Source organism: Suncus etruscus, chromosome 1, assembly GCF_024139225.1.
Source record: "Suncus etruscus isolate mSunEtr1 chromosome 1, mSunEtr1.pri.cur, whole genome shotgun sequence".
Lineage (NCBI taxonomy): Eukaryota > Metazoa > Chordata > Mammalia > Eulipotyphla > Soricidae > Suncus > Suncus etruscus.
The window spans coordinates 147,223,226-147,249,651 of record NC_064848.1 but is presented as its reverse complement, the minus strand read 5'-3'; the positions used below and the strand labels follow the sequence as shown (position 1 = coordinate 147,249,651).

General features: G+C 43.8%; 1 protein-coding gene across 1 annotated transcript in view; it reads left to right on the top strand.

Moving 5' to 3' along the window:
* Positions 1 to 20,525, top strand: part of CREB3L2 (cAMP responsive element binding protein 3 like 2) — a 130,171-nt gene extending 109,646 nt beyond the window's left edge. The window contains exons 7-12 of the mRNA XM_049776014.1: positions 196 to 254; positions 1,275 to 1,343; positions 14,286 to 14,385; positions 14,829 to 14,955; positions 17,543 to 17,759; positions 20,091 to 20,525. Coding sequence (XP_049631971.1) covers positions 196 to 254; positions 1,275 to 1,343; positions 14,286 to 14,385; positions 14,829 to 14,955; positions 17,543 to 17,759; positions 20,091 to 20,166 — 648 coding nt within the window. The 3' untranslated portion in view covers positions 20,167 to 20,525. The remainder of the gene's footprint in view (positions 1 to 195; positions 255 to 1,274; positions 1,344 to 14,285; positions 14,386 to 14,828; positions 14,956 to 17,542; positions 17,760 to 20,090) is intronic.
* The last annotated feature ends 5,901 nt before the right edge of the window (positions 20,526 to 26,426 follow it).

The following is a 26,426-nucleotide window of genomic DNA, read 5'->3' as shown; positions in this document are numbered from 1 at the left end:
GGTGGAAACTAGGGAGGACAGATGAGGTGATGAGCAGTTGACCTAGAAATGTTAATGTGACCACAGAAATGATGTGGGCTTTGGCAATGTTTGTGCTTGTGGCCACTGTTCTTCCATGTTTACAGGACAAACTAATTTTCTGATCCATCAGGAAACTTTATCTTTTCTTCTCTTCCTATCTTTCTTATCTATCAGATTTCAGCCCAGGAAAGTAGAAGAAAGAAGAAAGAATACATGGACAGTTTGGAGAAAAAGTAAGTTCCCCACCAAATTGGTTGTGTTTATAGGATAGTATACACCAGGAAATTTGAATGTGTGAAACACCTGCTTTCCACAAGAAGTGAAAACTCAAAATCCTGGCTGCCTGTCAAAACAATTGGTAGATCAGCTGTGTTTTGCCTGCCACCTACTGGTATCTACAAGGAACTTTAAGTGTGACAAGAAGTAATCTTAAGAGACTTTGTTTTGGGTCCACACCCAGCAATGATCAGGAGTTACTCCTAGGAATCGCTTTTGGCAGGCTTAGGACACCATACAGGATGCCCTGGATCTAACATGGATCAGCTGTGTGCAAGGCAAATGTCCTAATCCACGATCTTTAAGGGCTCCCCCTCTGACAAGTGAAAATATTAACATTCTTTTATTTTTCTAGAAGGCAAAATAAAAGTCTTGTTGACTGAAAGAAGCTTAGGAATAGTGCTAATTAATTCCATGAGTGAGGCAAATGCCCTACCTGCTATATGGCTTTGCTATTTTCTGTAACGTCAGCTTTAGGATGTTGCCATCCTGATCTCTCTGTTGTGTCTGTGGGGCATAGTTGCTCCTGTGCACTGATTCCTTGTCTTGAGGGTTCTTGTCCTTCTATTTCATCATGCCCAATGACCTTAGTCATTTAGACTGTAGCCATTTAGTCTACATTTAGTCATTTAGACATTAGCACTATTAGTGCTCTGGTCAAGATAACAATTAGCAGCATTTAGCTCCTATCATATAATCTGAGCAACAGGGAGGAAAGAGGAGAGAAAATAAGATTGGAACGCCTTACAGACATTTCTGTTTTGTATTATTCCTCTTCATTTCCAGTTTTGGAGGCACACCACTCAACTCTCTATGTTCCTTTTGTCTCCTGTTGTCTTCCCAGTCAAGACTCTCCCTCTCTTGGGCCTCACTAAGATCCTCATGTTACCCCCATCTCAACCTCCCTATAACCTCACCCCCTGCTTTACTTTACTTTACTGATCCAGCCCATTTTCTTATTTCTCTCTCCTCCATAGGGTAGAATCTTGTTCAACAGAGAACTCAGAGCTCCGGAAGAAGGTTGAGGCTCTGGAGAGCACCAACAGGTGAGTGGCTGCAGTGCATTGTGGGTGGAAGGGAGACGGGGAAACAGCGGAGGACAGAGATGGTAGAAAGAGACAGAAGCTGAAGGCAAACTTGTCTATCATGTTTAGGAAGCTCCCTTAACCATCTATTTCTGAGTGCAGACTCAGAAGTAACCCCTGAGTATGCTGGGTGTGACCCAAAACAAAGACAAAAAAGAAGTGTCCATTGGGCCTAGAGCAATAACACAGCAGATAGGCGGTTTGCCTTGCACGTGGCTGACCTGGGTTCTATTCTCAGTATCCCATATGGTCCCCCAAGCCTACCAGGAGTAATTTCTGAGCACAGAGCCATGGTAACCCCTGAGCACTACTGGGTATGTTTTAAACTTAAAAAAAATTTTTTTTACAAAAAGTAGTGGGTTTTTTTTGTTTGTTTTGTTTGGTTTTTTTGGTTTTGGGGTCACACCTGGCGGTGCTCAGGGGTTACTCCTGGCTGTCTGCTTAGAAGTAGCTCCTGGCAGGCACGGGGGACCATATGGGACACCGGGATTCGAACCAACCACCTTTGGTCCTGGATCGGCTGCTTGCAAGGCAAACGCCGCTGTGCTAATATCTTTATTTAAGTACCATGATTACAAATAGTTTGTAGTTGGGTTTCAGTTATTAAAAAAAAAACTTCCGGGGCCGGAGAGATAGCATGGAGGTAAAGTGTTTGCCTTTCATGCATAAGGTCATCAGTTCGAATCCCGGTGTCCCATATGGTCCCCCGAGCCTGCCAGAAGTGATTTCTGATCGTGGAGCCAGGAGTAACTCCTGAGCACTGCCGGGTGTGACCCAAAAACTAAAAAAAAAAAAAAAAAAAAAACTTCCCTTTTTCAGTACAACATTCCTACTACCAGTGTCCCCCCTTGATGGGGGAAAGAAAAAGTTAAGTTTATGTTTATTCCTGTTTTCATGAGTTTACTTAACATATAAAATAGCTAATTTTTGACATCTCAAACCCATTTGGAAAAGTCAGTGTGGGACAGAGTGAATGGATGAGTTTTTCTATGGTTTCCTGTGCTAAGCATTGTTTGCCACACTTCATCCAAACTCACTTACCCTTCCATTGTGCTTTGAGACCCCATTATCTAGAGGCTGGAGATACAGAGCAGGCAGGAGATGCATGAGGTCATGTGATAGCCTGACAGTGGTACCCTCACATAGGTTGAGTGATGTGACTTAACTCTGCAGGAAGAAGGGGCAAATGAGTTGGGATTTAAGCTGAAGATTGGGAGGGGCTTTATCCTGAAGGCAGGTGTTTGTTTAGACTTGGATTTTAAGATGAAATTTAGGTACCAACCCCAAACAATGGTGTTCCCCCAACTTCCTCCTTCCTAAAACCTTTTCCTTTGATATGTAAAAACCCACTGGATAGTACTTTTATCTCTTTTCACCTCCCCACTCTGGGTATTGGAAATTTTGTTTGTTTTTTTGTTTGTTTTTGATTTTTTTTGGGTCACACCCAGCAGCGCTCAGAGGTTACTCCTGGCTCTATGCTCAGAAATTGCTCCTGGCAGACTCGGGACCCTATGGGATGCTGGGACCCTATGGGATGCATCCTTCTGCATGCAAGGCAAACTCCCTACCTCCATGCTATCTCTCCGGCCTGGAATAGGTTTTATTAAAGAAAGGAGAATTCTGGGTTTGTTTTGGCTAAATGAGGGCCACTTTTCCATCCTTTCCTAACTACTTGGTGTATTATTTCTTTGCTACTACCCTGATTCTTCAGAGTCAGCTGCATGGGGTTTAAAAATATGGTTCCTGGGACAATCTCACAGTTTGTGGATTTTTATTTTACAGTGGTGCACACTTGTTCTTTGAAAATAGTCCATCATTTAGGGCATCCTATTGAATCCTTAGCATAAGACAACCTAATAGTTCAAATAGAGAAAAGACAATGTGGAAGTAAGGAGTCTAGCAAGGAATTATTTATTTATTTATTTATTTATTTATTTATTTATTTATTTATTTATTTATTTATTTTTGCTTTTGGGGCCACACCCAGTGATGCTCAGGGGTTACTCCTGGCTATGTGCTCAGAAATTGCTTCTGGCTTGGGGGACCATATGGGAAACTGCGGGATTGAACTGCCATTCATCCTAGGTTAGTCACATGCAAGGCAAACACCCTACCGCTTGCGCCATCACTCCAGCCCCTGAAGGTTTAGCATGAATGCCCCATTGCAGTCTTTCATGTGTTAAAGGTTGAAGTTAAATCTGCTTATGTTATTTTGTGGGACTAGAAAATTGGGCTTCTAGTTTCTGAGTTTTCTGTCATGTCAAACAAAGCATACTAACGTAGTTAAGACCATGCATGGGAATAGAGGACTAAGGGACCTTACTAGCTTCCCTTTGCTTTTATGTGAATGAGCCATCCAGTTTCCAGGTACAGGCCATTCACCTCCTGTGAGAATAAAGGTCACCTGCTCTCTCTTCTAGCAAATGAAGCCCAAAGCAAAGGGGGTGGTTCCAGTTCCATCATCAGATTCTGGTTTCAGCGCTGCCATTGGCCATGAGTTGCCTGAGACTTCATCCATTCTTAACTCTGCCTTCACTCCTGCTAAGCTGCCTGAGCCCTATCCCTTCCCTCTCCCCCTCCCCCAATCACCACACCCCTTAGCTTTCAGCATCTTCATCCATCTCTGCTGAAACTTTCCAGAACTTGCTGTTTGGAAGTGCTGCCAATGTCCGAGTGGGACATGGGTTGTGGAAAAGGGAAAGAGAAATCTATCTATGATTCTCACGGAGTTTTGTCCAGGGGCTTCAGGTGTTTTGTCTTCCTTTGGCCACACGGGGACAGCAGAGCAGCAGCTCGGGCAGTGCTGGGAGCCCCAGGGGACCGCCGCCCAGGTCTGAGCAAAGCCTATGTGGGGAAATGAGAAAATGCAATTAAAGAAAAAAATCAAGCTCCTTTCACTTGGGTTAGGGTTTGTTTGCATCTTATACTCTACATGTGTGTGTGCATGTTATGTTTGTTCTTTGGTGTTTTTTTTACTTGGATTGGGTTTGTTTGCATCTTATACTTTACATGTGCATATGTGAATGTTGTGTATGTTCTTTGGTTGTTCCTGTGTAATAGTACACAGGATATATTTTTGTATCCATCAATAGATAGCTACAGAATCCCTGTTTCTTTTTACCAGACTTAGATAGTATGGTCCTCTGAGGACTGCTGACCTAAGGTTCGTTGATTCTGTGTAACCACAGATTCTGTTTTCCTAACTATTTCCAGGTTTTAAAAATCATCCCTGGTGGGGCTAGAGTAATAGCACAGCAGGAAACCCTTTGTTTTGCACGTAGCCAACCTGAATTCGATCACCAGCATCCTATATGGCACCCCGAGACTGCCAGGAGTGCAGAACCAGGAGTAACCACTGAGTTCTGTTGGGTGTGGCCCAATACCCCAAAAAATCATCACTGGGTTATTTTATTCTGACATTAGTGGTCAATCCAGATGAGCTGTGAGAACACAGGTTTGTGGCTCATCACCCCATTTCAAGTTCCCTGTCCTATGCTCAGGGATTACTCCTGGCTATTTGTTCAGGTGTCACTTCTAGTGGAGCTTGGAGGACCATATGTGATGCAGGGGATTAAACCCAGGTCAGTTGCATGCAAGTCAAGTGCCTTACTATCCCCTGTACTATCTCTACTTAAACTTGTACCTGTATTCTCTCTCTCTCTCTCTCTCTCTCTCTCTCTCTCTCTCTCTCTCTCTCTCTCTCTCTCTCTTTCCTTCCCTCCTTTCCCTCACTCTCTATTTTTCTCTCTCTCCCTCTCCCCCTTTTCTTCTTTCTCCCTTTTTCCCCTCTCTTCCTCCCCCTACATTATCTTAATCAGGGAGGGCCTAAGGCCATTGTACCCAATTCTGATACATTTTTTTTTAATTTCTGCCACGCCCAGCAGCACTCAGGCATTACTCCTGGTTCTGAGTTCAGAAATCACTCCTGGCAGGCTTGAGGGACCAAATGGAATGCTGGGGATTGAACCCTTGGTCAGCTGCCTGCAAGGCAAATCCCTTCTCTGCTGTGCTATAGCTCGGCCCCATCTGATATGTTTTTAAATTGAATTGTTATGGACTTTATGGGCATATACTGGTGCATAGAGTTCATAACTTTAGATGTGTGTTTCTGCCACTCCCATCCTTCTGCCAGGCAGACAGGGTTTGAAGGGAGGGAGCAAGTTCCAAAATCAGAGCTGCTCTTGCCACAGCAGGAATGTTGGACCTGTCCTCTTTTGTCCCCCAAGTCCTCTCCCCTCTTTTCTCCTTCTTGTTTCTGCTAGCACCTCCTCTTGACCTCTGCTTGCTTGCACTGAGAACACTACCCTAACCAGGGTGGCCCAACCTTGGGCCATTACTGCCCTAAGCCAGCCCTGAGAAGTGGGTGTTGGGGGAAGGAGGGAGCTTTTGGACCCTCTTCTTGATTAGCACAGAGCAGGGCAGGTGTTTGAACTAAGCACAGGGCTGAGCTAGTACACACACACACACACCTGTGTTTATGTCTCTGCTTCTGGGACAAATCGTCCAGAGGAGGCCAGGCAGGGAGGGTCCCGGAAACAGGAAGTGTGCCTTGATAGGGCAGTGAAGATGGACCTGCTGAAGAAAAAGTTCTTCTTTACATCTGACCCTTTCTGTGCTCCCCTTCATACCCTACACCACGTCACCCATTCTTCCAGAGGCACCTTGTCTCAGTCCTGAAGTCCAGTGCTCAGTTTAGGTTCAAAAAGACACTTTGAACCTTTATTGCATCACCCCCTGGATCTCCTCTTGGCTTCCAGGGGTAAAGCTTGTGCTGAGCTCAAGAACAGGAGAGCATGGGAACCAGGAGCGGAAAGGAAAGCTGTTCCCCACCCCCTGCCCCTCAGAGCAGAGCCCAAACTGTGAAGGCACCTCTCCCCCTTGTGTGGAGGTGATCCTCTAATTGCACACTCTCAGAAAATGTGTAAGATGAGCATGAGATAGAGTCCCAGGGGCCTCCTTCCTGGTTCCATCAGGAAACACATTTTCACTTACAGAGACCCAGCGACGCATGCTGTAGAAATGCCACTTACTCTCTTTGCTTGAAAGGAGCCAACCGCTGAGCCATCCCTCCTCTGTTTTCAAAAAACAACAGAAAAATCGTTATCACTTTCTCCATTGTTGGTTTTGAACATGCCCAGTAATTCTCAGAGATTATCCTAACTCTGCACTCAGGAGTATAATGCATCGTTGGCAGTGCCCAGGGAAGCATATGGGATGCTGGGGTCGAACCCAGGTTGACCTCCTGCAAAGCAAATACTCTACCTGGCCTCCTGCAAGACAAATGCCTTTCCAGTTGTGCTATTGCTCCAGCCCCAGATTGCTCTTTTTAAACAGAAGTACCAATGATTTGTGAGAATGTGAATGTTTATAAGGTTTAGGCTCTACACCACACACCCCCAGAGTGTCAATAACACTTTATTACTGTCCCTTCCCACTCACTGTAATCCCTTAGGTAACTGTAACTTTAGTTCTGGGGTTTGAATCACAGAGTTTGTTTTTATGGTTTATTTGTTGTTCCCTTATTCTGAGTCTTCATGTCCTATATATGAGAGCTCACATTCCCTGTAATCTGGAGTGATCCCTAAGCACTGCTAGGTGGCTCAAAAACCATTACCCAACACCCCCATCCTCCAAATTTTGATCCAATCCCTGATAAAGGCCTTTCCAGCTGAGCACATGGCTGCTGCTCCTGTCTACTCATTGATGTGGCCACCAGTATTGTTTTTGGACCACTTGTGATTGTGTTTCCAGGTGCACTCTGATGGACTTTCATGCCTCTCAGCACCTCATCTCTTTATAGGGGGCTTAATGGGCTAAACCTGACCTCTACTATACAGAAGACCTTGGAAACAGATGGATAGATGGATGGTGGATAAATAAATTGATAGTGGATGATGGATGGATGTGGATGATAGATGGATAGATGATGGTAGGTTATAGGGAATAATAGATGATGGATGGATGAATGGATCATGGGTTATGGTGGTAAGTTATGGTGGATGATAGATGATGAATGGTAGATGATGGGTAGATGGGTGGATGATGGATTGATGATTGACCCAACTGTTGCTCCAGCGAGACTGACCGCAATCTTGCTTTCATTCACTCTTCATTTCTCCATTAACTCTTACTCCAAAGAGTAAAGAGTAAAGTTTTAAATGATACCATTTTAGACTTTACAGAATCATTGGGAACTTAAATCAGATTAGAAATGACCACATAATTTAAACAAGCATAGAGTAGAATCAGTGTGATTTTGCAGTGAAATTGAAAATACCACTGCCCCATTTTACTGCCAAAAGGAAAGTATGGGGGTTGGGGTACTTGCCTTGCACAGAAGTAACCCCTGTTTAATCCATGGCACTGTATATGGTTCTTTGAGAAACCCCAAGAATGAGCCCTGAGCATAGAGTCAGATGTAAGCCCTGAGCACCACTGGGTGTATCCCTCCAATCTATAGCACCAGAAAGTCTTCTAGAATATTCCATTTTTGTGTGTTCTTAGGCTAAGATAGTTCTTGACCCCTGTGAAATTTCTGGAAAGAGAAAGGAGATATTTCTCCTCTTTTTCTCTTTATAGACCAGAGTTCCATGAATAATCTTTGACATTAAGTAAAAAGATCATAAATCAATGCATACCATTCAAAGCTTATATTGTATATCTGTCCCAGTATTTAAAAGTAATTGAGCTAGTTCATAAATCTCCTTAAAACCTGTGTATAATGTATGGCACATCTAAATATTAATATTGTATCTGATCCCCTTCTTTCTGGGCTCAGAGGCAACTATCTATGCTCTTGGGCCTCTTCTCCTAACCCTCAAAAATTCTTAAACACTCGGGTAGGGTGGGATTCAGGTGAAAATTGACTCAATTGAATGGGGGAGGAGTGCGTGCTTCATTTTTCATCATGAGGCTACAGAAGAGTCACTGAGATATTATTTCCATGTATGTGTTTGGGACCAAATGCTTTTTTACTGTGATCATCTTGCATTTTGGAGAACGTTCAATATCTCACACATGCATCACGAGCGTGACCAACACAGATGTTTCAACACAAACATGTATTTACTGGGAATGAGGCCCTCGGCTATTGTGTGCTCTCTCTGACTGTTTCATCAGAAAACATGTTGGTGACCTCCCCGTTGTTTTCATAACCCATGAAAGGTTCCTTCTTGGGAATCTGTGACTTGCACTGAACCTTGAGGAGACAGCAAAGGCAGTCTGGTTTCTGGAGGAAACAGGTTTACATCTACTCAGTTGCACTGAATTCCCAAGCAAGATGTGTTATGAGACTCAGAGAACTAGAGACCAGGCCTGGGTACCTGGCTACCCAGAAATTATTATTTTTCCTGGTTCCTGGATTTTTTTTTTTTTTTTTTTTTTTTGGGCCACACCCATTTGATGCTCAGGTGTTACTCCTGGATAAGCGCTCAGAAATCGCCCCTGGCTTGGCCACCTCTCCAGCCCCTGGTTCCTGGATTTTTACTCCAAAGTTAAATTAAATAACTGAAAGTTTGTTGCATAATACATAGTGACCAGATAACTGACTTTGCTTCTCTTTCTCTGTCTCAGTTTTGCTATTTCTCTCGTTTCTTTCTCTTGCTATTTCTCTCATTTCTTTCTCTTGCTATCTCTCTCATCTGTCTCTCTCTTTTTATTTTTCACAGGGATCTCAAACTCAATTTACCTGCCGGTTGCAGGAGGCAAAGTCGGGGTGATCCTTGAGTGCAAAGTCAGTAGTAAGCCTTGAACATTGGGGGTGTGACTCAAACAACTAAAACAAAACAAAACAAAAAAAGATTTCTCTATGGCAGGGCCACAAAATGTTGTACGGAGGGCCATTTGCGGCCCGCGGACCACAAGTTTGAGACCACTGCAAGGATCAGAAGGAACAAAATTATACTCAATACAAAGACAGGTGTGTGTGTTTGTGTGTGTGTGTGTGTGTGTGTGTGTGTGTAGGTGTAGTGATGATGTATTTCCCAGTGATTATGAGACTATCTCTCACTCATAACTACTTTGGAGCATTTGGGGGGGGTGTTACACCCCACGGCGTTGCTCAGGGCTCACTCCTAGCTCTGCGCTCAGAAATCTCTCTTGGCAGGCTTGGGGACCACGTGGGATGCTGGGATTTGAACCACCATCAGTCCTGGGTTGGCTGCATGCAAGGCAAATGCCCTACCACTGTGCTATCTCTCTGGTTTCTACTTTGAAGCATTTTGCCCAGTTTCCTTTGATCTGCCTTCCAGAGTACAGAGCATTGCTTTCTTCTGGGCAAGGCTGGCAGCTGCCTTTTGGTTGTTGTTTTGCAGGGACCTGGATGAGGACAGCTGCTATGTTTATTTTTACATCTCACCACAGGACCGAATCTACATTTTTCAATTGTGTTTTGGACACTGACTGAACAGGCTGCGCAAATTCTCTTGGCCCAAATAAATGTTTGCTAAGAGTAATATTTTCTCTAAATTACTATCTTGCTCCTGGAAGTCCAATAATTCTTTAGGCCCTAATTAGAGTGATTATTGATGAATTGAAATACAATAATAAAAGACTTTTATAGAGAGATTTGAATGCACATTGGATTCATCTTCTCCCCCCACCAGGCTTATGTTTTTTAACTCCCTCATTGCTCCTTCCTCTTTCCATTCACACATCTGGGTACTGGCTGATATGACAGCTCCTAAGTACTCCAAGCTAGGACAGCTGTCCCAGAGTTACCAGGGTGAAAACCACAGTGTTTGAGACCAGTAGATCTGCTATGAGGTTCTGGACTTTCTCAGTGTCCTGGTGTCATCTCTCATCTGTGGACAGAGTTGGCATGAATGCTCAAAATTGTATTGAGTCTGTGAAGCCAGATTACCTAGGAGAGGAGGGATCTAGCCTTATTCTCTTCTCTGATTTGCCGTCTAATGCTGAACTCACTCTCCTGTTGGATAGACTCCAGTTTCTGTGCTTTGGGAGCTTGTAATCATGTTCCAGTGCATCAACTTCACAATCCTAGAGCCATCCCATCATCACATATGGTGTCAGGGAACAGGTCGTAAGGTTTCTATGCTCCAGAAAAGCCAACTGACTCCCTGACCTCATTTCTCTGTTACATGCTTTTATTTATTTATTTTTTTTTCTTGGCTTTGGGCCACACCCAGGAGTGCTCAGGGGTTACTTCTGGCTCTGCACTCAGGAATCACTCCTGGCAGGCTTGGATGTGGTGCTGAGGATGGAACCTTGGTCTGGCTGCATGCCAGGCAAGAGCCTAACCCATTGACACCCCATTGGTGTGTGTCTCATTATCCTTGTACTGGTTTTCATTGTGACTCTTTCATCTGCTGTTCAGTGCCCAGTGTAAGAACTCCCTCACTCTCTTTTTTAATAATATTATAGGTTAGGTAACATGGTGCAATAGTAATACAATTTTTTAGTTTGGATATAAAAACTTATTATTGCATCACCACCAAAGTGCCCATGGCCTTCCACTATTGTTGCTTTTTAATGCCATTATCATTTAGACTGTATTTTATAATAGTGTTGACATTTCCAATTTTAGTGTGCATAGTTACCTTACCACTACCAAAGTGTCAAAGACCCTTCATTAATGCTCTTGTGTTATTTCCAGTCCTTGCTGTCATTCTTTCTATTCACTGCCTCCAATCCTCACCAGCCTGCTGGCCTCAGTTCTGCAAGCCCTTGCCCAGAGTAGTTACCAGTTCATAATTATATTTTATTTCTCTGAATACTACAGATGAATGAGATCACTAGGTATGGAGTGAAATAAGCCAGGAGAAGGACAAATAGGAAACATATTATATCTAGCAGTGGGCATCTCTCCTGGCTGGGTTTTGTTGATATGATGTTAATACCATTAGATTCAAGAAATATCTACTGAGTTAAGAAGACTGGTGCTGGGTCCGGAGAGATAACACAGCGGCGTTTGCCTTGCAAGCAGCTGATCCAGGACCACAGGTGTTTGGTTCGAATCCTGGTGTCCCATATGGTCCCCCGTGCCTGCCAGGAACTATTTCTGAGCAGACAGCCAGGAGTAACCCCAGAGCACCAGCGGGTGTGGCTCAAAAATCAAAAAAAAAAAAAAAAAAAAAGAAGACTAGTGCTGGGCCAGGCATGTGTCTCGGTAGTAAAGTAAGACTTGGGGTCCCACACTGCCACTCTTTAATTTTTTAAGTTCAAAAAAGAAGAAAGCTCTCATTTATTACATCAGGTGATAGATTAAAATAGCAAGTTCCAAAGTTTTGGAATATTCAGGAACTCTAGAGTCAGATATTAGATAGATTTGGGCTTACCTCTTAGGTCTCAGTTCTGTAAACGAATGAATTGCAGATTCATTATATAGTGTTCTTCAGTTCAATGTCTGATTGCATCTTTTTTCTTTGTTTTTGTTTGTTTGTTTGTTTTTGTTTTGGGGGCTACTCTTGCTGGCATGCAAGGGTTACTCCTGGTTCTACACTCAGATATCACTCTGGACAGGCTTGGGGGACCATAAGGATGCTGGGGGTCTAACCTGGGTTGGCTGCTTGCAAGGAAAACACCCTACCCACTGGCTATTGCTCAGGCCTCAATATTTCACTATTTTTATGGGGAAAAAAATCTGAGCATTTTTGCTGTGCTAATGTGTGTGACTGTCTCAAAGTTTATCAGGTGTTTTTGGCTTGAGGGAAGGCTGTACTAAATCTTCTCCTTTTCCATCACATCACTAAGTGTGGTTGATTTATGGGGCCTTTACATAACAACATTTTCATCATTCATCCATTTGGTTCACCTTTGCTAGTCTGAGTTGGAGACCCAGCAGCAAACAGCATATTATAAAATCACTGTTGCTTTCCACCAGCATTTTCAACTAAAAATAAAACTATTTTAAACTATGTGTTTGCTCATTTTTAAGAGCTGAGTTATAAACTGTTAGAAATCAGGGACCATTAAACAACCATTTTCATCAGTGGTGGATTCAGAATATAATTATCTTGGAATTTGAAAAGGATGTGCTGATGAATACCAAGTAAAAGGTGCCATAGAATTAGTGTTTTTTTTTTTTTTTTAAGATTTAGAGAATTAGTATGTTTTTTGGTGGAAGAGGCCACTTCTGTGGTGCTGGTGGCCTCCAGAGCAATAGTTCATAGCATCCTGGAGGACACATGGGTTGGGAATTGAACCTAAGGCCCTTTGCCTACAGTAAAGTGTATTTTTTTAGCCCTTTAAACCATCATGCCAGGCACAGTCCTAATAAAGGTCTTTGTGTGTGTGTTTGGGCCAACCCTGCAGAGTGTGTGTGTGTGTGTGTGTGTGTGTGTGTGTGTGTGTGTGTGTGTGTGTGTGTGCGTGCGTGCGTGCGTGCGTGCGTGCGTGCGTGTGCCAACCCTGCAATGCCAAGTCTGACTTCTGGCTGTGCAATTAAGGATCACACCGTTAGCTTCAGAGGATGTATGTGCCAGAGATTGAATCCAAGTCTGTTGCATGCAAAGAAAGGATATTAACTACTGTCTTAGCTGGCCTTTTATGCTTATTCCAGTCAGATTAAAATGGTTCTTCTTCCAAATGTTTTGTCTAAGGCATTCCATAGTGAAGGGTTTGTTATGTCCAGATCTGCATTTAGAAAGGAACAAGCTATTTTCCTGGGAATCTCTATCTCCTAAAGAAAACTAGACTTTTAGAAAGAGGCTCCAGGCTAATCATCTGAACCAGAAATTAGAAAGGAGAAGAGATTCTGAATACTGAAATGGGAGTAGTTTGCTTAGAGATCCATTTTTCTAGATTGGATGAAGAGCAATGGACTGGAGGGGGGGATGTGAAAGGGTTATGGGTAAGCAGAAGATGTTGATACAAAGAAAATTGGGGATTTTGACTCCAATTTTTCTAGTTTGAAACTTTATTTAAACACTGATTTACAAAGTCATTAATAATACAGTCATTTTAGTTATTCAATATTCCAACACCAATCCCATACCAGTGTGACCTTCCCTCCACCAATGTTATCCATCCACCCCCAGCCTGCCATTTCTCAGGCATAAATAATTTACTTTATATTGCATTCTTACAAGATATATATGTTTCAGTTCAATCGGCATCATCCCCTCTAGTTCTACCCATTTAGAGGCCCACTGTGTGGTTTGATCCTTTCATCCATAGTTGGAAATTTGGTTGTTTCTATGCCTTGATAAATTAATGTGTTTGGGGGGGGGAATTATTCCAATAAATGATACTGCTGGGACGTTTGGGGTCTCTATTCTTACTTTTTGTTTGTTTGTTTTGTTTTTGGGTCACACCCGGCTTCACTCAGGGCTTACTCCTGGCTCTGTGCTCAGAAGTCGCTCCTGGTAGGCTCGGGGGACCATATGGAATACTGGGATTCGAACCGGGGTCCATCCTGTGTTGGCTTCATGCAAGGCAAATGCCTTACCACTGTGCTATTTTTACTTTTATGAGAAATATCTTTATTGCTTTTCATAGAGATAGAGCCAGATGACATTCCTACTGACTGAATGAAGGTTCCTATCTTTCCACATTCCCTCCAACACTAGCAGTTTCTGGTTTTCTTGATATATGCCTTGCATGATTCTTATCCCTTAAGTAAACCACTCTGTTTTATTGTATCTTTATCACCCACCATTAAAAAAGCATTCTTCCTTCTCCTTTTCTTCTCATCTCAATGACTGACAATCAAGTCCAGGCATGTGGGATAACTTGGGGTTTTTGCTTCTTACTCAGCAAAACTCACAGTCTGGACTAGCCTTGAAGTGGGTACCATGGGAGTAGATGCTTCAAGCACTGGTGTCTGCCTTTTTCTGCTAGTTCTCTGTTCAAATTTCAACACAAAGCCACTTAGCTGGAGCACAGAGCAGAGATAACCCTAACGCCTTTATATTCCTTTCATGGCTTGAATTATTACATTTACAGAACTCTCCTGCAGCAACTGCAGAAGCTTCAAACGTTGGTGATGGGCAAGGTTTCTCGTACCTGCAAGCTGGCTGGCACACAGACGGGCACATGCCTGATGGTGAGTTCTTTTTTGTTTATTTGTTTGGGCACCGCACCTAGCAGTTTTCTAGGTCGACTCCTGGCTCTGTGCTCCTGGTGGAGATTAGGGGACTAGAAGGAGTGTCTGGGATTGAATCCAGGTCAACCACATGCAAGGCAAGTTGTCCTTTTTACAATATTATCACTCCAGCCCCAAGATGGTGAGTTTTCTCAGGGTATAGTGTTATAACTGCCTCATACTCATTCTCAAGTCTCCATTCTTCCCCCAGTTTACCCAATCTCAGTATGGCGGGTTTGAAGGAAACGCTCAAGGCTTCCCAAGGTTCTTTTCTGTTCTTGGTGTAATGATTGACCTGTGAGTGCAAATGGCTGACCTGAACTGGAATGCAGATGTTAAAAACTCAGTATGGTTTATGTGGACCTGGAAATTGACTTTTCTTTGTATTCTTGTCTCTCCCTTAGGTTGTTGTATTGTGCTTTGCAGTTGCCTTTGGCAGCTTCTTTCAGGGTTATGGGCCCTATTCTTCTGCTACCAAGATGGCACTGCCCAGACAACACCTGTCAAAGGATCCCTACACTGCCTCTGTGGGTAAGAAAGAGCTTGGTAATTGGGATGGCCTCTTTTTTTTTCCTGAGATATCGAGAAGTATAACTTTGCAAAAGTTTATTTTCAGAGAAAGATTGGGTTTTTTTCTAATTTTAATTATAACATCATGATTTATGTTATGTTCATAATACAATTATTTCAGACATTAAATGCCCCAACAACTGCCCCACCACCAACATGACTTTCCTTTCACCAGACACCCCAATCTCTCAACCACCACCGCCTGCCTCATTGCAGGCACAAATTGATTGCTTGTTACATACAACATAAAGGTAATTGGAAATGATCAAAACTTAGATTAACTCAGATCAATTTGAAACAGTTGTTCTATCTCTTCATAATGTTACTAATGCCAGTGTCTAAGGATTTACTGGGCTGTGGTTGGTGCTAGTTGAGCCTTCTGTGTTACTGTTTAGGCTCACTGAGCTTGGTGGTCTTCTATGCAACTTTCCCATCAGATTTCCTGTGATACTACTAGGCTGACACAACTATTTGAGACATCATGTGGCCCAGGATTTATAGATCTGAAAAAAATTTAGTGGCTTGGAAGTGTGATAAGGTTAAGTTTCAGAACTGGGCTGTTTTTGTCAGAGAGCGTAAAGGGGGGTATTGAGCTACTGTAGTTAATGCAGAAAGGGAAATCTGCCCCTCTCCCTCTTTCTGGGATTGCCACAGAGGTAATAGCCAGGGGAGTCAGATTACCTAGGAAGTATGTAAGCCATTATTTTCTTTCTTGAAAGTTCAGTTATTTTTAAATTCTTCAGTTTGTGGCTTCTCCATTGACTGTACAGAAGAGAGATGTGGGGAGCTCCAGTTTCAGACTTGTGTCCTTAGTGTCCAATGCTCTGGGATACTCTTGGGATTCTGGTACCCCTGAGAACCTCTAGAATTTGTTAGAATACCCTTGGAAACTTCCCTCTAGCACAGAGCTTTCCAAAATTTCTTCTTTTCTAAAAAATTTTGGTCCTCTTTCCCCTACTAAAATTTACTTTCTTTAAATGAACAGACAAGTTTCCCTCCATTCCCCCACTGCCTCTGAAGTGACTTCTATTCCCTAAGATCATCCCAGCCCCCACTTTGGAAAACAATTTCTTTAGATTGTCATTGGCAATTTTTTTTCTTTTTTGGGGGGGATGGGGGTCACACCCGGTGACGCTCAGGGGTTCCTCCTGGCTCTGCACTCAGAAGTCGCTCCTGGCTTGGGGGAACTTATGGGATGCCGGGGGATTGAACCACGGTCCATCCTAGGCTAACATTGGCAAGGCAGACACCTTACCTCTAGCATCACCGCGCCAGCCCCGTCATTGGCAAATTTTGATGCCTCCTTTTCTGATAATTTCTAATGGGACCGGGACAGGCAAAATAAGGTAAAACATGGAGCTTTTCATGTCTTTTTAAAGGGGACTCTGATATTTCTGCTTCTGCTCAGTGTGATTGCATGTTACCGGAGTATGATTGTACAATAAAATGAAAGAATCTGTCATTAGGCCAGGATTTCTACAACATGACAACTAAAGCATTAAAAAAATGTGTGATTTGCTACCTACATTAGCCATCTCCTTTATATATGGAGTGAAGAAGCAGTTTATGGGGACCACACTGTGGATTCGTAATATATACACTAATTCCCAGATACACTAATCAGGATAGGAATAGAGATAGTAGTATTGGACAATGAGGAGTTGCCTGGCTTTGCAATTCTGAAAGGTCCCTGGTCTCCAATGAGCCATGTATTCCTGCCAGGCAAATGTCAGGAATGCTTTAGTTTCAAGCAGATCATTTGAGTTTTCTCTTGGGAACATCTCTTTTCCCTAAGGTGATGTATCTCTAAATTTAAATAGAAGTCCAGGGAGAGTCATTTGTCTGATTTGAAAATGGCTGAAAATCCACTGTGTGTGTATCTTCCCAATGCAACCAAAGACACTCTATTTGATTCATGGCTTTGGCGTTGTGGCTTCAGTTTTTCAGCAAAACATGCTTTTTTTGCCCTTGTCTTTACCTGTGCAAGCCCTCATTGAGAAACCTTCTTGTGTCAGCTGGGTCCACATGTCTCCTAGTCTTTAGTTCTCCTTCCCCGTGGATAGTTTGCCCCAGATGGCTTTGGATGGGCAAGGAGGGAAGTTTTATTTTCAAAACAGTGAAGTGCTTTTCTATTCTTCCAGCACTATATAATTGTCATAATTTTTCAGTGCATAAAACTCCAAGATTCTTTTTTTTTTTTTTTTTTTTTGGTTTTTGGGCCACACCCGGTGATGCTCGGGGGTTACTTCTGGCTATGCATTCAGAAATCACTCCTGACTTGGGGAACCATATAGGATACAGGGGATTGACTGAGGTTCATCCTGGGTCAGTCACATGCAAGGCAAAGGCTCTACCGATGCGCTGTTACTCCTGCCCCAAAACTCCAAGATTCCTAAGCCTTTTGAAAAAGCCAACTCCAACTGGCTTTCAGTTCTGGGCAACAAGAAGACATGAATTTTCCAGTACACCCAGCCAGGGGCAGTGAGTGAGGGGCTGTGTTTATGTTGGTGCTTCCTCCCTAAGAGTTATCATTCTGGTCTCTCCTCAGTGAGATCCAGAAACCTGCTGATCTACGAGGAACATTCTCCCCTGGAGGAGCCGTCCAGCCCAGCCTCCGCTGCGGAACTGGGCCGCTGGGATGGAGGTTCCTCTCTTCGCCGAGCCTCAGGGCTGGAATCTCTACCAGAAGTGGATCTCCCCCATTTCATTATCTCCAATGAGACCAGTCTGGAGAAATCTGTGTTGCTGGAGTTGCAGCAGCACTTGTGAGTCCAAACACCACTTGCTGCTTTAGCTCTTAGGCTGTTTAGCATAGAGTTTTCCCTAGAGTTCTTGTTCAGACCTGACTATCCAGACCAAGAGCTTTGGAAGCATTTCTACTTGTTCTTAAAGAAGGGAAGAATGAAGACTGACAGTGAATGCCCCCAGTTTTGCTGCATTCCAAGGGGGGCTGGCTGTGTAAGAGAATTGCACACAAGTCTTTCTCACTTCTTTCTTTCCTGAAAGATCTATAAACCCAGATACTTAAGCCCAGGAATAGCCAATACCGTATTTTTTGTACCATAAGATGCACACCCCTGCAAAAAAAATATGGGGGAAAATGTCTGTGCATCTTATGAAGCAACTGCCACCTGGAGTTGAAGCCTGAGTGCAGTCAGGTGCATCTTACAGAGTGAAAAATTTAGTACTTTCTGGACCAAAAGCTGCACAGCCCTCTCTAGCTTCCTCCCCCTGCCCCAGATGCACATAGATTATGCTGCCTATCAACAGACAATTTTGTGATGTCTGTGCCAGTAAAGGTGTTCACTGAATATTTCTAATACAGAACTCTATATTGACACCCATATTTCTAATGTGGAACCCCATTGGAAGAGGGTTCATGCATGCGCTTCTATATTGAAGCTAACATACATGGCTACAGTTTCCCATCAGTTGTTTCCCTGAGATAGTTATTGGCGGAGGGGGGGGGGGAAGGAATCCTTTTGGGAACAGAAGGCCTTGATTGAGAGCCAGGCATTGTTATGGGGCTCTAGGAGGTGCCCAGAAATGGAAGAAGGTCTGCATGCCCACCTTGGTTATATGTGGGGTGGTGGGTGAGTTGACTAAACTCTGCCTCTGGGCCTTCCAGGAGGGATGCTACTCCACTGTGTGGGTGAGTTTCTGTCTGGGTTTCCTTAGCCTTTTTCTCTTTATGCTGCAGGGAAGATCCATAATGTAGATGCTCCCATTATACATTTACATGTAACATTTGCTAGTACTTACTGCCTTCAGCACTATGCAAGTAGGGCCTATTGATCTTTAAGAGACAAGCTTGATTATTCCAAGCATTGAGTTATTCTTATTTTAGGGAGTTGTCCAGCTGCCATGGAGAACGGGAGACTCAATTGCTTCATCCCTCGGCTCCTGGCCCAAATTATCTTCGTCTGAGCTCTGTGTTCCAAGGCGTGGTTGAAATTCTGCTTATTCTGGGTGGTTGCCCCTTCACCAGACAACCTGTAGCTCTCCTCTGAATTCCAATCAACTTTCTGGGCTCTCATACAGTTTAATGGCAGATTTTCTAGTAGATATTTTTGGTTATTTCAAATTAATTTTTTGTTTAAATTATATTTGTTGTTGTTTTTTGTTTTTGGGTCACACCTAGTGAAGCTCAGGGGTTGTTACTCCTTACTCTGCACTCAGGACTTACTCCTGGTGGGACTCAGGGGATCATATGAAAAGCCAGGGATTGAACCAGGCCAGCCACCTGCAAGGCAAATGCCCTACCCATATACTATTTTTCTGGCTTCAGATTTTTATTTAAATTCTTTTTTTGTTTTGTCTTGTTTTTTTGTTTTGTTTTTTGGGTCACACCTGGTGATGCTCAGGGGTTACTCCTGGCTATGTGCTCAGGGAACAAACCAAAGTTGTCTGGGTCAGCCACGTGTAAGGCAAACACCTTATCACTGTGCCACTGCTCCAGCTCCTTGTTTAAATTCTTATCTGGATTATTAACTAGACCCAGATAAACCTTTGTCTTTTTGTAATGAAAATGCCTTCCTTCTGTCCTGGCACAGGAATGACTCCGGCTAGACAGGGTTTTTTTGTGAAAAAATTTAATAGGACAAATCAGGTAGGAAGGAGGCCAAGGTCTTACAGCAAAGTCAATATCAACCACTACCACACCACACCACAATAATATTCCAGCTTGGGTTCTTATCCCCCAAGGGCAACTGATTTTCAGTTTGATACTAGAGTCTCTAATTGATAGGATTCTTTGCTCTTAAAGATCTTAAGAATCCCTTTTCTTGGGATCATCTCCAAGTTAATTCTAGTTTCCCCTTCCCAAGGCTAGCATGGTGCTAACCATGCTCCAGAAAGCCTTCATCAAAGAAAGGTTGATACTTTGGGTTGGGATGGAAGGTGGATGGGTAGAGAGATAGATGATAGGAGAAGAGCATTGCTCTAGAGGGGGAAAGAGCAGAAGCACACTGGGGCCAACCCCAACATGGAATCATTGTATCATACGCCCAGATGGGAGATTCAAGGTGAGTCATTGGATCAGTGACTCACATTACATGCAACTCTAAGTCAGCTCTTTCCTTTTTGTGTCTCCCCAGGGCCGGCACCAAACTGGAGGGGAACGAAACACTCAAAGTCGTAGAACTCGACCCAAGAGTAAACACCACTTTTTAAGAGGTTGTCCCCATCCTCCCTCTTTCTCTTTCCCTCAACTTTGACATCCCCAAGCCACCTTTGTCAGAAGCTTTTCCTTTTTGCCTCCAATTTTGATGAAGACACAGAAGTCCTGATATTGGAATTTCCAGTGGCAGTGAGCGCCTCTTCCTGGCAACTTGGTCCTCCCTGCCTGAGGTGGGGGTGGTCCTCTCCACTTCACTTTCTGCCTAGGAACTTACCGGATAAGGAGGTCAGGGGTGAACCCAAAAGCTTCTCCCACCAAGAAATTGCCAAGGAAATGCTGCCTGATTCTCTCCAGAGGAGACTCACTCTTGGAAGAAGACATGACATGGCCCCTGCTTATGTGTCATCCCAGATTCTAGGCCACAAAAATGCCCAGATGTCTGCAGGGATATGGCCAAGCACTGACAGTCCAGTGACCTCTCCTGGGCCTCTCACATATCCACGCCGTCAACTCTGGAAGTGCCTGGGCCTCTAAGGAGGCCCCCTGCCACTGTGCCCTGGGAAGAGGGCTCCCCTTCTGCTCTCAGACTGCAAGTGCAATGTCTGAAGGAATCAGGCTTTTCTACTCCAGGCTCCTCTCTTGTTGCTTGTGACCTGTGCGCCCTTGCCCCCATGTTGCACTCCCAGATTCTCCTCCTTGTTTGTAAATAGTATTTATTAGTGCGCTGAAGCTTCTCACTGGCGAGCACACTGAAGGCACCTGCCACCTCCCTCCAGGCTACCAGGGTCTTCATCATCCTGGAACATGTTTCGTTCTCTCCTTCCTCCTCCACATCCTGCCCTCCTCCTCTCCATTCTTATTTGTCTTCTCCCTTCCTTTGTCCTTCCTCTCTTCTTATTCCTCCCCTTCTTCCCCTCCCTACTCTACCTCTTCTTCCTTTCTTTTTCTATCCCCATTTCCCCTTATTTCTCCCTTCTCCTCTCTTCTCATTCTTCTTCCTCCCCTTCTTCTCCTCTCTCTCCTTTAATCCTTCCCTCCTTCCCATTTTTCTCCTTTCTCCCTATCCTCTTCCCTCTACACCTTGACTCTTTTCTCTCCTCCTTCTCAATTCTCTTCTTCTCCCATCCCTTCCTTCTCTGCTTCCTCCTCTTCTCCTTTCTGTTCTTCCTTCCCCTCTTCTCCCTCCTCCCACGCCTGATCCTCTCTGTCCTGCCTCTCTACTATTTTCTTCAGCATATGGCCTAATGGAGCCACAGTAGAAGGCCAGGGAGCAGTACATGCCCAAGGGGTGGCTCTGTGCCATGGGCAACTCCTATCCTGTGCCCACTAGAGTGAGGGAAAGCCTAGGCCCAACACAGGGTCCCTATAGCCTTGCTGGCTTTCTCCACACCTGGCTCTGCCTAGCATTTCTATTTTCCCTTCCCCTTCCCCTTCCTCCTTCCACATAGGCAGTGCCACAGTGGGCTGTTTCCTAGAGTTGGAGGAAGAACAATTGTTTGTCCAGTTTTACCTTTGAGATAGTCAGGTTTGGCTACTTTGCAGCTCACCCAAAGACATACAACCTAACCCCCTATCCTACTTTTATTATTATTTTTTAATGATTAAAAGTAACATTTGTAGTTTAAATTTTTTTCTTTTCCTACAAATAAGAAATGGAAATAGCATTGTGGGCTTTTTTGTTTGTTTGTTTTGGGGTTTTATTTTGTCTTTTTGTTGTTATGTTTGTTTGGCTGTTTTTATTTTTACTGTATATTATAGAAGATGTCACTGAGTTTTGTTTCAGTAGTTTATGAAATATTTTGGGTAGAAGTTAGCTTCAATTTTGTATTGTGTTTGTAGACCTGGCTGAAGGGCCTCTAGCCTTAGTTCACTGTTCTCTCTCTCTCTCTTTCCCTCTCTCTTTCTCTCTCTCTCACTCTCTCTCTCTCATTCTCTTTCTCTCTCTTTCTCACACACACACTTAAGAGGGATACATTAAAGATGTTGTCTGGCATCTTTATTCCTTCCTCAGCAAGACACCCCTCCTTTGGCTGCTGAGGTACATTTGGAGGTGCTTTATCCTGACGGATGGACAGTTTCTGTGGGAAAGCTCATCTTCTCATACTACATCAAGGCTGGTGGGGTCTGTGTGGTGGTCCTGTTAGCCCTATGCCAGCCTACCTGGTCCTTGTGCTTTATGTTGTTCTCAGACAGAACTGTTTGTTTGCAGAAGGAGGAGTCTCCACCTGTCCCTCCCCACTTGCCTCCTTACCTTCTGCTCAGGCACTCCTGGGCCTAGCTGGTGTGTTTCTCATAGGCCATTGTAGACTTTTCCCCTCTTAAAAATGTCATGATCTTATATTGGGGAGTGGAAGGGTAGAGGATTGGAGGGAGCACTTGGAGGATGATGAAGGTTTTGTGTTGAAAGAACTTAGTGTGAGAGGCTTAGTCTGCTCATGGGGCCACAGAAGCATCTGCTCCTCTGAGGAAAGGGGTCAGCGTCTCTGAGGAAAGGGGTCAGCGTGCACACCTTTCCCAATACTTCCCAATCTTAGTTGACCTATATCTCCCTTTCTGGGAACTATTTTTTTCTCAGTATACTCTGGAAATTGCCCTTCTGAAATGAACAGAAAGTATCCCCCAGCTGTTCCCAAGGAGCATTGCCCCTCTCTGGTGTGTGTGTGTGTGTGTGTGTGTGTGTGTGTGTGTGTGTGTGTGTGTGTGTGTGTGTGTGTGTGTGTGTTTGGGGGGACGGATAATCACTCACTTAAGGTAAACAGTGTACCAGCTGTTGCAAGTCAGCCCTTGATGGGGTTGACCAACCTCTTCAGGGGCTGAATTGCAACACCAGCAACCTCTCCTCAGTGACCGGAGGATTTCTTTTCCTCCACTTCCTGCCTTTGCTTACCAGCATTCTCACTGAGCAGGCTCATCTCGTGGTTCTTTCAGAAAAGAACCTAGCCACAGTTCATTTGAATTCAGATGGCTGTTTGAGGGTAATCATGGTGGTTGCTGTTTCGATAAGTACCGCTGGCCTGTGTCTGGGTTGGCAAGGAAAGGGACCATAAAGGTCGTTCTGTTTCAAGGATCGATTAGGTGACCAGAGGACTCAGGAGATGACCAGGGTGGTTCTGGAGAGGGATGGGACCTGGTACTTCCCATAAGCTTAGCTATGTCTACAATTTTTATTCCAGATTTAAGCTCACGATCCTGAGGGATTTATTTCCCAGACAGGGGGCTCTTAGACCAGTCACTTAGACTCAAGTATCCCAATTAGTGCAGATGCTGGGTTTAGAACATAAATTTTGGAAGACTCAAGACTGAGTGCAGCTCTTATCTATGAGGAAAACAATACCCATGTTTGTGACAGATAGGTGAGCTCTGGTTCCCATCCAACAAAGAGATTTTAATCATTTTGATGTTTCTGGTGAAGTAGAAGTCTTGCAGAAATTCAGAGAATTGGCCTCTATTTTTTTCCTGTCAAGCTGGGTGAGACCTGAGTCACCAAGACCTCCAGTGTGGTGCTTATCACAGCACTCACAATCTGTGCTTAGAAATGCATCCTGTAAATGAAAGACTGGTTGCAGAAAGGAATTTCTGTGAAGTGGTAGGACCCTGGAGCCCAACCCACACAAAGAGAGTGTGAACAGAAAACCCTAAAGACTGAACGAGATTGGTAGCAAGGTTTGACACCAAGGCAGACAAAACTAGAGAACTTTCCTGTTCCTGTAGACGATTGGGATCAGGGGAAAAATACTTTTGACTCCACGTATTCACAACCCAGCTTTTAAAAGCCGGATTTGCCAATCCAGAGAAATTGTTGGGTTTTAGCCTGAATGTCAGAAAGGAGGTTGAACTCCATGAACCTGGAACAAAGGCAGATTGGGTCCTCCTTCCTCTGTTCTGAAAGGAAATTTGACAGAATTTTGATTATCAGTGTTTAAGTAAAATTTTTCAATGTTCCATGGCTCCTTTCTACCATGTCATCAGGCCAACCTCCACCATAAGATATCACACATATGGTACGAGGCAGACCTGTGCTCAGGCAGAGATGAGACACCCTTCATTTCTGGGCAGAAAGGGACCTCCTGCTGGCATGACTGACAACAGGAATTGAAGGCAGAGGCTCTGCCTCCTGTCATCCCCATGACTTACTGCTTCTGTGGAAGCCAGTCTTTGAGAAGCCTTGATGAAAGACTCAGCTCTGCTTGCCAGGCCACCTGGACTTCCCTTAGCATGCATCACTCTAGTGAATGTCCTTATACCGGGATTCTCTTTTAGCTGAGACAGTTGTAGAAATGTACTGTGACAGCCCCTTCAGGAAGTCTGTTTTTAAAAAGGAGAGAGTAGGGGGCTGGAAAGATCCAGAGACTGATTTCAGATTTTTCTTTCATTCATTCATTCAGTCAGTCAGTCAGTAAGTCAGTCAGTCAGTGCTTGAGCTTTGTAGTTTGGTTAAGGTCCTAAAAAATATCAGTCAGCCAGGGGAATTGAAGACATTTCATTAATCAATTCTTAATTAAGACACCAGTGCTATATCTCTTTCTCCCTCTCCACTCCCACCTACCCACACATCCACACCTCCAGTGTCTTACTCTTTGTGCCTTAAGTATCCCTCATATATGAACCTCAGTAGACTGCAAAATCCCTTGGCCTGGGCTAATTTTTTCCTAGCTTTGGAGTGTTACATGGAGGTGGACATGGGAAGATTCTTTTTTTTTTTTTTTAATTAAGTAGAAACCTTTTTGCTTCTTGTTTTTGAGACACACCCAGAAACACCTGGGTTACTTCTGGCTCTGTGCTCAGAAATTACTCCTGGCAGGCTTGGGGGACCATTGGGGATTCCAGGGATTGAACCTGAGTTAGCTGTGTGCAAGGCAAACACCCTACATGCTTTGCTATCGCTCTGGCCTAAGAGAAACCAGTTTTTTACCCAGGCCCAAAGCTGGTTCTCTACCAGGCCACCAATATTAGATTTGCACTACAACAGAAAAGGAACAATATTGTGTCCATTAGAAAATTGTTATTCTGTAAAGGTACAATTGCCTCATGAAATGGTCAGCGAGGATGAAAGGCAATCTAAATCCTTCCAGAATATTGTGATGCCAAGGAATTCAGCTCATGTGGAGGAGTCCATGTCTCTGTAACCCAAGCTTTGGCTTTTTCCATTGGGAAAATCTAGCTGGGGGGGGGGCAGGGAGAGAGTATACAGAAGTTAAGATGATCGTCTTGCAGGTGACTGACCCTGGTTTGATTCCTGACATTACAAATGGTCCTCCGAGCTCTGCCAGAAGTGAGCCTTGAGCATCACGAACCATGGTTCACAAAACGATCACTACCACCACCACCACCACCAAAATACCAACAACAACAAAACCCATCAAAAAAAACATCTAGCTGTTTGACTTCAGGTTGGGAAAATGGAATTCAGTCCTGCTTGCCTTTTGTCTTAGTTCCTAAGGAAGGAAACCAATATTTCTTGGGTGCTGAGAGCTTTTCTTAATAGGTATAAAGTGTTTCCATTTAAAATTTAGAGAAAAAAGGATAGCTCATCTCCATGAAACAAATAGCTTTTGTCTCACCACCTTCATAGCAGGGGTGCATCAATTCATGGATGAGGTCCAGCACATTACTCCTGTGAACACACATTTAGGATTTTCCAGGCAAGAAGGGGGAGGCCTGCTGTTTTATGCTGTCTGGGATCACTGCTTGGTCTCCTGCTGGCTGTGTTCATCCAGAGTCCATCTCCAGCTCCTTTCATTTTAGCTTCTGTGAGTTCCTACAAGCAGACTTAGCATCCTGGCACAAGAAGATCAGGACATCTAGTTCTATTTCTCTGTTCCTCTCTGTCCCCCCAGCTTGAGAGAGCATGAACTTGGGGGACTGTGAGCTCAAGGCCAATACTGTGTAGAAAACCTACCTTTCATATGAAACATTTTCAGAGTATGAGAACACTAGCACTCTGACAAATTGTGAGTCATCGTTTTTCAATCATGCTGAGGAGATATTGGCCTGGAACCATCTCCGAGCTATAATGCCTCTGTTAATAGGCTGGGTTTTTCTCTCTTCTCTTGGGTAATATTAGACCAGCAATTTTGGCCTCGATACATTGTGTGTCTAGTATCTGGCCCTATTGTATTGTTATTGGTGAAGTTGTTTTTAATGGCTTGGCATTTTTTATCATAGCAAAAGTAAATACCAAATAAATAAATAAATGATGCTTTGTAGAATACTTGTACTTAGTTTGGAGAGAAATGAAATTGTTATGCTTTTGTATTTCCAATTCTTGCAAATAAAATATTTTTCTTAATTAGTAAAATGGTGTCCGGTCTTT